Source organism: Montipora capricornis, chromosome 9 (genome assembly GCF_036669925.1).
Source record: "Montipora capricornis isolate CH-2021 chromosome 9, ASM3666992v2, whole genome shotgun sequence".
Classification (NCBI taxonomy): Eukaryota; Metazoa; Cnidaria; class Anthozoa; order Scleractinia; family Acroporidae; genus Montipora; species Montipora capricornis.
The window spans coordinates 18,029,384-18,044,383 of record NC_090891.1 but is presented as its reverse complement, the minus strand read 5'-3'; the positions used below and the strand labels follow the sequence as shown (position 1 = coordinate 18,044,383).

Below are 15,000 nucleotides of genomic sequence, written 5' to 3'. Positions count from 1 at the left end.
TCACACTTTGTCGGGGCGTTGACTAATTGAATGAAGGATTAAAAGCAAACTGTAAGTTTTTGAAGTAAGTCGTCGGAATTTTATTTCATAAGAGTACATAGTCCGTTCTCCATTAATACTTAAGTAATTCCCCACTGGTCTGTTAAACGCTCTAACCGCGGGAGACGGAAAAAGGCCGCAACTCAACATTAGTAATGTCATGGGGAGCATGATCGGGTTTGGCACCGGGGTGGGAGGATGAGGGTGGGGGGGGGGGGGGTTTGAAGGTACTTCCTATTAATGGGCTAATGGGATGGCATTTTCACGACTGGATTGACTGGAATGGGGTTCACAGAGTTCCCGACAGAGAATGGGCCGCAAATTTTCGGGATTTTGGGGTAAGAAAATTCTGGCTAATGGGATTTAAAAATGGATAGATCCGTGGTGAAAAAAAAAGTTGTTAGAGAAAGAACTGTAACGCTGTTGATTTTATGTTTACTAGTCGCAGTACATTCCGTTTTGAAATCACAATTAAAAGGCTTTATGTGAGGTTAATGCATAGACAGAAAATGATGCGGTCGCTAAAATGCATTTATCTGAAAGTGACTTAGATGGGGTCTATAATTGGCCATGAAATAAACTATAAAGGGGGAGGGGTTCTGAGAGACCAGCGGCACATACCCAGCGAAAATTCACCCAAGTACCCCTCCCCCCACCCTGGTGCGCCACGACCTGATTATGTTGCTGTGCAGTTGCTCACCACAAGGTACACAGCAAAGAACAAAAAGCAAAGAACAAAAGATCTTCCACTCACCTTTCAATATGTTATCTTTTTGGATGACCACATAGTCCTCCCTGTCAGGTCTCGCGTGTTCGTGCCAAAATCCAACCACGTGCCCAATCTCATGAGCTACAATGCCAAACTTGTCACAATTTTTGCCAATGGAAATACCTTGACGTCCGTTGCTTTTCCGCCCGACGTATGAGCAACAACTGTTGAAGCAAGTTGATGACAACTCGATCAGCTTACTCGGAATGTGATAATTGACTTTTTGTGGCAAGACCTTTCCGAATGAACTGAGAAACTAAATGAATTGTCATTGTCACTCAACGTCGTCAACATTGCACGCGTTGAAACCTAAAATTTGAACATTGATCTCTTATCAGGCCTGATAACGTGAAACGTCTATTGCGTAATCGTACATCAAGAGACAATAAACGAGCCAGTAAATCACCGCGAGATCATTTGCGAAACTCGGAATACCCGGCCACTATTATGTGAAATTGGCATGAAACAATAAACACCTCTGATGTTCAAGAATCCGTTCTGAGATTGAATCCTCATTTTTCCTGGGTTGAATACTTTTCTTGGAGCCCAATTAAGCCTTCGGAAAAATTAGGGTCATGTTAGGATTAGTTATACATGGATATCAATTGACTGACTTATTATAGAGACGTAAATAATGAAAAGAACTGTGTTGGGTTGAGCATGTTCGTTGTTGTAGTGTAACAGTGAAGACTGCACAGCATCATAGATCAGGAGAGTTCGACTTCGAGTTCGAGTAACGGTAAATGCACAGTTGAAACTGAATGAGTAAGTGTATGAAGATGTGCTGAGATGCGTGAGACAGACCTTGACGGAAGGGGTGGGGAGAGGGGGAGGGGGAGGGGTTTGATAGCTGCTTTAAACTCGGTAAAGTGCGAATTCAACCTAATTGTAGGCAAAATGAGGATCACCAATTAACCGAGGTAAAACGGATTCAACCTAAGCCCGGATTTGACCAACAACTCAAATACTGTAAGTGGCTGTGTGCGATAATCGAACTACTTTGCTCTTCCATGGGCATTTTTTAAAGACAAGTAGATTGAAGTGAACTTCTGTTCTATTCAGTGAACCACTTTAGACTGTAGCCCTTATAGATAATAATTCGGAACTAATGAAACATAACTGTTATGGTAAGGATTAACAGTCTTTGAGATCCAGGATCTTATAACTCAAGCAATACCAGTGCAATTAATGCTCCGATATCGAAGGTCTCCCAGGGGTTTTTGGGAACAAGAGAACATGGCTAATTTAAAATGGGAAATAGGGGAACAAAGATAAAATTTCTTGGACAACAAGAGAACATAAACCATTTTAGGGATCAAAAAGCTGCGAACAAGTTTGGAAGTCATTTCGGGAACGAGGGAATGCTTACCTGCGTAGCAAGCGTTTCCGTTGGGTTTCACAGAACAGAACTTTTCACCGATCAAAAAATGAAGAGAGTGGGGGGGGGGGGGGGGGGAGAGGAAGGAAGGAAACGCTTGCCTGCAAACCTCAACATTCCGAAGAACGCCTTTTTCACACTTTCACTCTTGAGCGCATAACTGTCTGGAACGTCTAAAAAAACCCCGTCTAATTTAGAAAGAGGACTTATCAACAGAAATAAATTAAAGTCATTGCCAATTTTAAAAGCAAACACGGCAAAAGTGAAACTACGACCTCGTTCCCAGGGTCTCTCTGAACGACAATGGAGGTAGAGACGAGAGACCTGGGGAACGAGTTGGTGAAACTTGTGATCGCGAAGTAAATGTTGTCTAAACTAGATAGCTTCGGAACCAGCGAAACTAAGCGATAATTGCAGAATATGCAGAGACGATTTCCAGATAAATAAAGTATTCCTTAACGTGAGTGAGTCTCTCGTGAGATGATGTCGGAATATTTAAGAGCGCCTGAATACCGCGGCAAGGTAAGAAAATTCGATTTCGTTCGTATTTTAATGTTGAATAGGCTGGGATGTGACTAAAATCACTGCACAGTTCCTTCAGTCAAATATTCATTTATTTTAAAGAAAAGGGCAAACAACGAAAATCCGTTAAAATGTCATTTGAGGCACTAAATTATAACAAGGGTTTGGCAGCTTTGTGTGCAAAGACAAATCGTCTAAAAGACGAAATCTTAAATCGTCAAATATCTTTTGGAATGATTTTGTGAAATATTGCGTCCTTCCGCCTTTGTAAACGAAATAATTTAATTTCTTAGGCAGACAATTCACTACAGCAAAAGTACTTCCTTTTATAAATTGAATCTGCAAAATGCACGAAATCTTCAAATTGAGTGAGTTTTTGGAATTTGAATATTAAAAAAGGATAGTCTCTTTGATACGACTCGCTACTCTCGTCGCAGGGGGAATTATCACAGTTACTGAAAATTTCTTTTGCAACGCTAGACTCGAGAGCGTATCAAAGTCCGCGAAAAAAAGCAAATTTTTGACCTTCGGCATTGCCGGTCGCACGCAAATTTTACGCCGTGTACATGACTTAACCCATATTAAGTTTAAAAAGCATTTAGAAAAGCGTTCAGCGAGAATCGGAGAATATCGAGCACTCTCTAAAGGCAGCGGTCGAACTATCTGCATTATGCTTTCGAAAGAATAATTAATTTCGTCATAGACGAAATATTTGATTGACGTACAGTTATCAATATGTACATTTCAGAAAGGCCGCGCCAATTAGATCCTTGAGTTTGTGGGCAAGCGATCAATCTTAAAATGCCGGTTAATTCCGCAGATCGAATATGTGTCTCTTTCATACATTTAAAGGATAAAGGGGTTTAGTTTCTAGGGAAAGTGAGGTAAGTGCCAACGCTCCAAATGTCAGCTGTAGGTCAATTTACCATATCAAGCAACCCACTTGATAAACCCATTTCTTTGTTTTATATTTAGTCCCAAATACATTTTTCCACTTGACCCATCAAATACTTAAGGGGCACTTAACACTGGAGAGGTACTCGTATGTTCGAAATATTTGCCAGGCCAAGGATTCTCCAAGGACCTGTTAACGTGTTCGGTGAGACTAAAATGGAAGACAACTCTTAAAAGCGAACACTTCATTTGAAAAAGATCCGATAAAACGTTGGTCTATTACTTACCCACAACGTCCCTTATGAAAGAATATATAGTCCTGTTCTGTTTTCCTTTCAATGAATGAAAGGCAGGTTAAGTTTTCCCAGTGGCGCATAGCTTCTATAATTGTGGCTTTTTGGTCACCTGAAACGAATGATTTGAAGCCTTTTACATCTTTAGATTTAGTCGGTTCCAGTCAGTAGAATTACTTGACAGACTTGACAGTGTGTGTATGTTACAGTGTGACATTGGGTTACCGAATGCCAGAAAGTAGGAGTTCACACCTGGGCCCGGCTTTTTCAAAAGCCGATTAACTTAATCCAGGATTAGCGTAAAATTTTGTTTCACGTTTTCAACTTTTTGGTGAAAGTTTCTTTTGCTTATTTTTGCTTTTCAAGATTGACTTCTTCTAATGTAAAGTTTTGCCGAAAATCAGCGTTGAACAGAGAAATAAACTCCTTGGTAATTGTTAATCTGGGATTAGCGTTAATCGGCTTTTGAACGACCGGGCCCTGGGCATTATAATTCCCGAAAAACCTTCAAACCTTCAGATCAGTTATGCATACAAGACAGTTATGCATACAAGACAATGAGTCCGGAAAACGCCTTTTCGAGACCTATAGGGATTTGTTATGGTCAGTTATAGTCAAAACACCTAATGAACCTGTGCCATTTTCTCACGAAGCAGGGTACTGAAGATGTAGGGATTTTGTTGTAGTTCAGGGGAATGTTCCTTTTGATCTTCTGACGCTCTTTGCCGGTCCCGAAAGAAGCCGAATCAGTAGACAGCAATACGGGGAATTACTATTTGTTTAATCGGGGATCATATAAATCGGCCAGAGAAGACGATATTCTCTGTAACATCTTAAGAAGGGGACTACTTTCTGGCGCAGTTAACGAGATCAAACTTGCCTCCGGAGGATTTGGTGCGTTATGCAGTATAAGATCGGTGATTGATTATGCTGTACCAGACCGAGCCATTTGTGGGAACTTCCGGCAGTGTCAATTTTTTTCTAAGACACCCCAATATATCAACCGACCGATTTTTCTATTAGAACAGTTAGAAGAGCGAAGGGGGAATTCAAAGTCGGTCAGAACACCGCCGAACGAATTTCCACTAAGTGTAGTATTCTCATTGCGAAACAGCTTCTATACAGGCTGGAGCTGTTCTCTTATTTCAGAGATTTTAAATTATAAAAGGAATTTGACCTGATGAAATTTTGATAATTTAAACTTACTTTTCTTTTGTAATTATTCATACTAAGGAAAATCCAAAAGGCCAGTCCTCCTAAATTACACACTAGAAAACATATTTCGAACACCCTTTGCCTTCACTGAGGAAGGACCGTCATCACTTTTCTCCACTTTTCCACGTCTTTCACCAGAGCGAAGCGTAGGAAACCTTTGTATGCTGAGCAAGATGGTCCGGGCTGTTCGTGAAGTTTCGACAACCTAAGGGAAAGTTATACTTAGAGTGTCTCTTGACTCAAACAAGGAGAAACTTTCAGCGACCATAGTGAGACATTGCTTTGATTATACATGAATTAAGCTTTTAAAAAATGAGGCCGAAACCTGAGGAGGCAACATTGCATTCCCCACGTATATATACGTAAAGAGTAGCAAAAGACCCATTGTTGTCTGGATAACGAAAAAATCTCGATATTTCATGAGTGCGGCGCGCAAAGGATCAACAAAATGGCCCTAAAAGATCACTGAAAACGTACCGCACTGTCACCTGGGACATAAAGTGCCACGAGCTCAATTTTCGAGTTTGAAAGTAATTTTCCAACGATGTTTCGGTGTGGTGTTGTTAAGTTCAGCGGTAAACTAGTTTCCTTAAATGGTAGAATTGCTGTTGGGGTTAAGGGAGATGCTCAATCTTAACGCGACGGTTCGTGCGTGGAATTAAAGGGAGATCATAATAGGTCTTACAAAACGTGGAACCCCTCTGGACCCCACTCGAGAAGAGAAAGAAAACAATGGTTCGAAGATACGAACATGTACTTTTTTAAATGGGTTTAATAAGCACTGAGTACTATGATTCATGTGACTGATTGAAACTCCCAATCTAAATCGTAAGTGCGATCCGTGTTTGATTTAAAGAGGCAAACCTTGTGGTAAAAATAACTACGCATCGTTCTGACGAAGCGATACAATGTAAAATAGTCCCCTGAGAGGACATGCGGTTTCTAGAAAAATACGAAACCCAGGAAGATTGAGGGACAGAGAAAGAAGAGATTGTACAACAAGAGATCAGGGAAAGACGCTGACAAACGGAAATATCGTGATTTTCAGAAATCACTTCAATTCAGAATGAAAAAAGCCCAAGATGATTATATAGTGGTATCTCTTAACACTGATTTGAAAAAAAAAAAAACCTTGGAAATTCTGGACGTATATTAAGTCAAAAAGATAGGATCAAGCCGGGATTCCACCTTTGAAAGTAAATGGCATTGTTATGACACAGCGGTAAGAGAGCAGAAAACACTAAGTAACCAATTTCAACAAGTGTTTACTCAAGAGGATTTATCTACTCTAAATAAAGGCTTTAGTTGAATTCCAGCAATGGACTATATAGCATTCAATAAAGTTCGAGTGGAAAAGCTTCTCAAGAATTTAAATCATAGGAAAGCCAATGGTCCAGATAGAATACCAACTATCTCTCTTAAAGAGACAGCATCTGAGATAACTGACATCTGAGATGTCGATATTTCTCCGACTTGAACGAATCGTATGTATGGAGGTATATTTATGACAAAATTCAATGGTCAGTATTTGGAATAAAATCGTCCAAATCATGAATGCATGAATCCAAAGCTGAATGGCAACAAGCCGATTCTGCAAATGGCCATCACGGAAAGAGGCATAACGCAAAAAGCCATAACGTAAATAGCCATAACGCAAATAGGTATCACGCAAATAGCCATAACGCAAACAGTTATCAAGCAACAAGGCATGACGCAAAAACGAATAACGCAAATAGCCAAAGGCAAAAAGGATAACGCAATGAGGTATAACGCAGAGCCATAACGCAGAGACATAATTTAAAAAGGAAAAAAAGATCGATAGCAATTGCATGTTCTTTCAATTCAACAATCACTCGACGTTTTTTTAGAGCTAAAATTACTTACGGAGTACACAGCTAGTCTCCATTCTTCAAAGGGCCTTTGCGTTATGCTTTCCTGCATTATGCCTTTTTGCGTTATGCCTTTCTGAGCTATGCCTTTTTGCGTTATTCCTCTTTACGTTATGGCTATTTGCGTTATGCCTTTTTGCGTTATGCCTTCTTGCGTTATGCCTTTTTGACCCGTAATGCCTCTTTCCTTGATGGCCATTTTCAGAATCGGCCTGTTTGCCATTCAGCTTTGGATTGATGCATTCATGATTTGGACGATTTTATTTCAAATACTGATCATTGAATTTTGCCATAAATATACCTCCATACGTATGATCGAAGCCAGAGTCCTGGCCTGGCCTGACTGGTCTAATGCTCATGTGGTTCCTTTGTTCAAGAAATGAGTAAAACACGACCCGGAAAACTACAGACCAGTGTCTCTGCAGTGTACTATGCAGGCTTATGGAACATATAATCCACAGAAATATTATGGACCATCTTGAAAACCATAGCATTTTACATCCAAATCAATATGGATTTCGTAAAAACCATTCCTGCGAGACCCAGTTGTTATTAACAGGGGAAGACCTGGCAGTAATTGTTGACAATGGTAACTTGAAACAAATAGACTTGTTAATAGTAAACGTCAGCAAGACATTTGATAAAGTTGCCCATCAAAGATTAATTAGAAAACTGCCGTATTATGGAATTCAAGGTTAAACTCTTGTTTGGATTGAGGCATGGCTCACAAATAGAAAACAAACCGTGGTGGTAGATGGGGCATCCTCAAAGCTAGTAACTGTTACATCTGGATTGCTACAAGGCACAGTACTTGGGCCTTTAATTAATTTTCATCTTATTTATCAATGATAGATAGCCTGGAATGCACATTACGGCTATTTTCCGACGATGCGTTGCTCTACCACACAGTCAATGATCATCATGATGCGCTGGCCTTGCAACATGACCTTGCTTAACTGGGGCAATGGGCTGAGTATTAGCAAATGGATTTTAACCCCTCTAAGTGCTATATGAAGATGTCTGTCCATAGGAAGAAAGCTTCGATAAATGTGAACTACATTCTGTATAACAAGTACCCTTTTCTTGGAGTTTTTCTGTCCAGTGATCTACGATGGAATTCTCATGTAGACAGGGATTGTTAAGAAAGCTAGTTCCGTTCTTGGTTTAGTTAAAAGGAATTTGCATCCCTGCTCAGAAGCCACCAAGCGCACCGCTTACATTACACATGTGAGGACTCATTTACAGAGTTCGACACTTATTTTCTTATTATTATTTGCCTTTTGGGCAACCATTTTTGTTTTTTTGGTTGCCCACCTTCTAAAGACCTATTGCCCATTAAACTGAAAGGAGGCTTGTAAAAATGTCACTTTTGTGCAAAATGTGTTTGACAGACCAACGCGACTCGTGCTGTATGTCCGTGATGTTAGAGAAGCCTTCACAGTTTTGCTTTGACAAGCAGATCTTTAAGCGATTTTCCTTTTCTATGGGAGATCAAGGGAGGTTCCTTGAATATCTCTCTGAGATTAGGCTTGTTTTGAATTCAATGCCATTTGTCAAATATGTTCTTTAAGTCTTTCAAAGCTGATTGAAATTGCGTGACAAAAGGTAGAATTGTCTTGTGCGTTAGTATCGTAGCGTATTTGGCCGTGCGAAAACTGGATTCCATTGAAACAAACATTCTTTTCGCGCGGGAAAAAATGGCGGCTACGAACAAGTTACTTGCGGCTAAATACAGGAATTGCACCGACCAGCGGTCTGGGTAAAAACATTTGTTTGTTGTTGGGGCTCTCATTCTCGCGGGCTCAAATTTGTAATATCTGTACAAGTGAATGAGTGGGACTAGGTTGGTGCAATTCCTGTATTTAGACGCAAATAACAAGTTCCTCCTTCCAGTCTATTTTGAGGTTTGTACCAAAGCAGCAAAGAGATGTAAATTTGTTTATTTTTTTTATCGTGTTTGCGGTGACTACGTCATGTTATTAGTCACTTTCTTCATTGCAAATCAAATCATTCCGAAAAATATTAGTCGAACAAAAATTCTGATTGCCCGATCGGGCAAGTCATACAGTTGTTTTACTTGCCAACAGAGGTATTTCACTTGCCCCGGGAAATCGGGCAAGCGTTAGTGTCGAACACTGCATTTAGAGTATGGCTTAGGCGTGTGGGACCCTTACAGGCAAGAACAAATGGACAAGATTGAGGCAGTTCAACGTCGGGCAGTTCTATTTATAAAAGGGGACTACGACCGGTATTCAAGTGTCACTTAGATGCAGAAATTATGGTCATTAGAACCTTTGGAAGCAATACGAAAAAGACATTGTCTACAGACATTTAATTTAGCAGTTAATAACAACATTGCGTTGTCCATTCCTAAATATTTTCAACATTCAGTAAGATCTACTAGAAGATTTACAGTTAATTAATTTATTCAACCTAGGGTTCGGTGTGATTTTGACTCATACAGCTATTTCCTAAGAACGATAAGAGACTGGAATTGTTTACCAGTGCTTTCTGGGAAAGTTTAAAGCGTCTGAATTAATATCTTGACCAAACTCGCACATAGTTTTAGCACAAGGTTTTTAAATCCATTTTCCTTTTTTTGTATATATTACTATTGGTATGTTAACTATGTATTTATATCTGATATTTAATTTTGATTAATTTGTTAGTGTATACCATTTTAACTATTTATATGTATTTTTAAACTTGATTTAAAATTTAATTTTTGTCTCTTCTGGATACAAAAGTGTCGAAGAGTAGTAAAGTAGAAGTGGAAGTAGAAGTAGAACTAAAAAGGAATAGATTAATATTGGGATCGAGCATGTTGATCACTTCCGAGTTCACTTCAAATTCTTTATCACAGCAAGTTGAAGCGCGAAGTGCTGTGGTTATTTGTTTTACTTTTCGTGTGACTTAAATACTATACATGAGAAACACTCGGTGTGGATCACCAAATTCAGCATGACGGTGGTTAATATAAACTAACCGCCGCTTGATTCACTGCTCGTCCACAAATCACCACAGAAAGTTCACATAAGTTAAGCTCTGCCAGGCAGGGTTCAGGGGCACCCAACGAGAATATTGTTCAAAACCACTTAAAAATACAGTTGTTAAACGTATTTTAGTATTTAAACGGTAGATATAGGCATATTTTTATCCCCTAAAAATTTTTCATCTGTTCGGATCTCCTAGCTGAAAGTCTAGTGGTCTGAAAATTATAGGGATGAAAACTTATCTTTTCGAAAATTTCAGGCAGAAAAAAGGCTCCCCAAAATTCTAGGTGACCTTTTTAGGGCAAAAATCTGTTTAAAATGGGCAATTATACCATTTTTTAGATGTTCGAAAATCCTAGGACAGGCAGGCAAGCAAGAAATTTTACAACAAATGTTCCGAAAATTCTAGATCTCAAATCGTCTTCCGAACAGATATTTTCCGAAAATTGACGTTGGGTGCCCCTGAGGGTTGGCATCTGGATGGGAGGTCATGGAGAATTACGACATATAAGATCCTTTCACAGACGCCAAATGCCCGTTTTTTCAATCGAAATGCTCATATTTAACGGAATCTTGACCATTCATTACTTTAGTTCAGCCTGACAGCTTTTCCTAATTATTTTGTATTTCATGAAGCTGCGATGAAGTTTATATGAACGGATAAAAGAAGAATCAGAGAAGCGAAAATGAATTTAGAAGACTAAAAAACAGAGCAGGCTTCAAGCTTCTGTTCTAATTCTAGCGAACGCACAATCAAACAGACCTCTGCTACAAGGGAACTGTTCTAATCTTCTGTGTAACGAGATCTTACCGCGCATTCGCTCATAACCGCAATTCCTTGCGCCTTTGAACACAATCCATTTCGTTTCGAAGAAAAATGTGTTTTTCTCCCGATGAGAAAGCTGCCTCGTTCGTTCGCTTGAGACTCGCTCACTGCGGCAGCATTAACCTTCTTCACTTTCATAAATTGCGTATTAAATGCAGAGTCAGAGCTAGTGAGGACGATTACGTAGTTTTAAGGTCATCCCAACGTGCAAGGGCACCCAACGAGAACATAGTTCAAAACCACTTAAACAAAGCATTTTTAAACGTATTTAAACGGTAGATATAGGCATATTTTTATCGCCTAAAAATTTTTCATCTGAAAGTCTAGTGATCCGAAAATATAGGGTTCAAAACTTACCTTTTCGAAATTTTCAGCCAGAAAAAGGGCTCCCTAAAATTCTAGGTTACCTTTTTAGGGTAAAAATCCTAGGAGCGGCAAGCAAGCAAGAAATTTTCCGAAAATTCTAGATGTCAATCGTATTCCGAACAGATATTTTCCGAAAATTGACGTTGGGTGCCCTTGAACGTGCCTTCCTGTCATTAAGTGCTTCCTCAATCATCAGCTATTCACACAGGGCAACTAAAGTGGGCTGATTAGTTTGCCGCAAGACACATGCCAACATGAACTGTGTTAATTTGATATTCTAATATCTCAACCCCGTTAACATTAATAAACTCCTACATGACATCCTAATGTTGTTAGCTAATTATGGCAAAATATTTAGAATATGTGTAACTTTCAGCGAAGAAAGGAATGATTACAAAAAACGCTAATTTTGAATTCACTTTACAGCACTGAAAAAAAAATAGGGATAATCTGAGTAGTCACCCAGACAGTCTCTCAAAAGATTATTTAATAAGTAGGAAACTACCTCCAAGAGAAAAAAAATTAATACAGAAAATACTGGTAATTTATATGGCATCATCACATTCCTTTCCATGCCGATATTTTTAGTAGAAGCAGCTAGTTGAAAGAGCTCCTTAAAAGCTCAACAAGTCGTCAAAGGAATGTAGGTAATTTGCTCCATCATTTCTGACGGAATTAACAGTCCACAAGATTTATAATGCAATATTGACAAGCTTTGTGAAACAAGGAAAAGTGTCTTTTCGAGAAGTTTCCTAATTTAAAAGTCAAGTACATTCTCGTCACCAGAGCCTTGGATCGACACAAGGCTCTGGGAAACACTCTATCTAGGAGAACATGCGCCGTATGGTTCTTGTAGCCAAAATTGGCTATTTGAACCTTACGGCGCCTGCTCAGTGCTAACATGAATGCACCAATTAGAGACGATTTTGATTGTTCTTCACGAAAACTAATGAGAAGACAGTTTGTTTCAGGGTTCCCCAGAGCTCTTCCTACCCTCAGTCAAGAGAAGAGCTCTGAGATCGAGATTGCGGTCAATTACAGTCAAGTCGTACACAAGCCATTGACCTTAACCTGGGTGAAGATTTTGTAGTGTTGCTCCTCCATCCATGGATGGGATACTTGTCTATCGTAGGGCTATCCCCTGAAAAATGTGTCAACTGGTACGTTTGGGTGAACAGAGACAGTGTAGCCCAAAATGAATTTTCTAACATTCTGGAAGACATCTTATGAGTTAATGCGACTTGCCGAGTTCTAGAAACCTTAAGGATCATTAGATTCTCTTTAAAAGCTACCCAAGGGCAAAAAAACACAAAAGATTGCAGATGGTCTGGTCAGTGCCTTAAGGTTTTCTAGGGACCGACAGAAAAACAGACCGTTTTCATTTAAGGACTCAACAATAAAGGTCTGATTTAGGGCAAAAATTACGAAAGGATTATCGAGAGCCTGTGCTTGTTCAGTTCTAGGTCCTTTACCGAGTTTCACTGAAAATACAAGGTTGTATATAAGAGCCAGCAGCCGGCGAAGTTCGCCGACTTCTCTGTCAGGGTTCGCCGGCTACTTTCATTATTTGAAGAGTCAAGACAAGTAGAGGAGATGATGTTTATGAGGTCTAAACTACTTGGGCTCAATACAAATAAAAATTTGCAGTGCCTATCTTTTCTGAAAACACATAAGAGACTTGTGACTCAAGCGCAGCTTAAAATCGTTCTGCTTGAGACTCGTTTTGCAAAAATCTTGCTGCTGTGGCGGGAAAGTAGGAACAATATGATTTGTTGTCCGCCATATTGGATTTCGATATCTTTAAACAGCCCCCGATTGTATCTTACAGGAAGGAAAAATCACTCAAGGACGTTTTAGTCCGCGCAAAACTTCCTTTAATCACGCCGCAATCACAAAAAAACTTGTAAACAAAGAAGCACTTTCAAAAGGTTTGTTCTCAAACCAGAAGGAAATTTACATATGATGTTCTGCTAGCAACACGCTCAGCCTGCGTTCACGCATCTCTTACCACAACTCAACTGAGGATCAAAACTAGCCTCTGATTATTCACTAACCGCTCCTTCGTTTTCACTTCGAACCTTTCAGTTGATCATTTATAGCGAACGTAGAAGCTGAGGACTCGTAGACTTTATTTAAACACTTGAACGTAACGCTTCTCGGAGTTAAATCCTACTTGCCCGCGTAAGTGCTCGTCCTCTCGAGGGCATCTCTACGCTTCAACATGACAACGGATCTTTATCCAAAGTCACTCTTGATCAACTCTCACTGCTTTAGGGAACTCCTAAACTCTTCGGAAAAAACTACATCACTCTTAAACCGCTCGAGTGATTTTCAATTTTCGAAATTACTACAACCAAGTTCCGCATGCATATTTTCCCGCTAATTACACAATGAAACGAATGTGTGTCATCTTCACACCTAAACAGGATCGAAACATCCTTTACGCCATTGGCCAATTAGTATCCTCCAATCAGCTTCTTTAGTTAACAACCAATCAGAAGCCTTTGCTGGTCTAGCCCTTCAAGTATGTGCCATGTTTACAAGTTGTCAAGTGGCAATATTTGCCATGCTCGTTAGCTCCAGCAAAACCACCAAAAAGATACAAAAAATATCACTCAACTTTTTGTTTATAGGGTTGTATTATTGAAATGTCGCTTCGTCTTTCTTTAAGTAACATGGTTTTCATAGTATTATTGCAGCTTGATTCATCCCTCTAATGTCTGAGTTTCATGGCCCAAAATGCCAGGAAATGCATTTTCCGGCATCCAGTTTTCAAAAATTTTCCGGTGGACCATGCCCCCGGACACCCCTAGAAGCGATGGGCAAAAGCCCATCGTATGGGTCCTCCGGACCCACAACCGTCTACTTTGCAAAAAAACCCCGGCTACTTAAAACCTTAAAGAAAACCCTGAAATACCGGTCCCTTCCTCATGTATTCAAATGGAGGGCAAAGATATCGAATATATAAGACGTATATTTCACGATGTAATATTCACCATGAGATATCGACGGGTTATTATTATTATTATTATTATTATTATTATTATTATGATGACGATGATGATGATGATGATGATTCTTTTTATTATTATTACCTCGAGGCTAGTGGCCAACTGATGACGATGTAAAAACCAAGCCAAACTCAATAGCCCCTGATGCTATCACGATTCTATTCCATCACTGTTTACATGGAGATGGGGTAACCCGGGTAGGTGGAGTAACCAGCCTAGATAGAATCAAAAATTCTCGCGTTTACATATGCAATCTTACCACCCCGAGATCCCTTAGTGACCTTTCTCGGGGCTAAATACGTATACAGGCAAATGGCGGGCGAGGGCCGCATATTGGTGGTTAATGCTCTTCTACTCTCAGTAGCTACACTTGCTTCAACTTTTCAGTGCTGTGGCTTATTATTATCACTGCAATGCCTTCATCAAAGGCAGTATATTGTGACACGAGCCGACACCGGCTGGGCGGGTTGCCCGTTCTGGTACACCGGGCATCCCGTCTCGGCGGGTAACCTCACCTATCATGTAAACGTGGGGCTAAAAATTGAAATAAGAGTTCATATAAACAGGCGTCCTAGGCCGGTTACCCGGCACCTCTATATAAACAGGTCGGTTGGAAAGTAGTTACGAGACAGCTATGGATCTGTAGTCGCAGCTCAACTGAATCAGAAAGTAGATTTGATTAGACCTTGATGAAAATAGGAAAAAAAGAGTTTCTGTCAGTTGGTTGTTGGTAATTTAGCTGATTTTAACACATCAAAGATCTGCGCGTGATCTTGGATATATGTGATCGTGATCTTGTTTCTTT

At 39.8% G+C, this 15,000-nt stretch overlaps 1 protein-coding gene across 2 annotated transcripts in view; it reads right to left on the bottom strand.

The window, feature by feature from the left end:
* The window catches only part of LOC138015296 (tolloid-like protein 1), a 52,065-nt gene that overhangs the window by 28,236 nt on the left and 8,829 nt on the right, over nt 1-15,000 (bottom strand). For both annotated transcript variants that reach the window (XM_068862283.1, XM_068862284.1), the window contains 2 exons: nt 3,890-4,007; nt 794-972 (listed from right to left, as the gene is read on the bottom strand). In XM_068862283.1, coding sequence (XP_068718384.1) covers nt 794-972; nt 3,890-4,007 — 297 coding nt within the window. The remainder of the gene's footprint in view (nt 1-793; nt 973-3,889; nt 4,008-15,000) is intronic.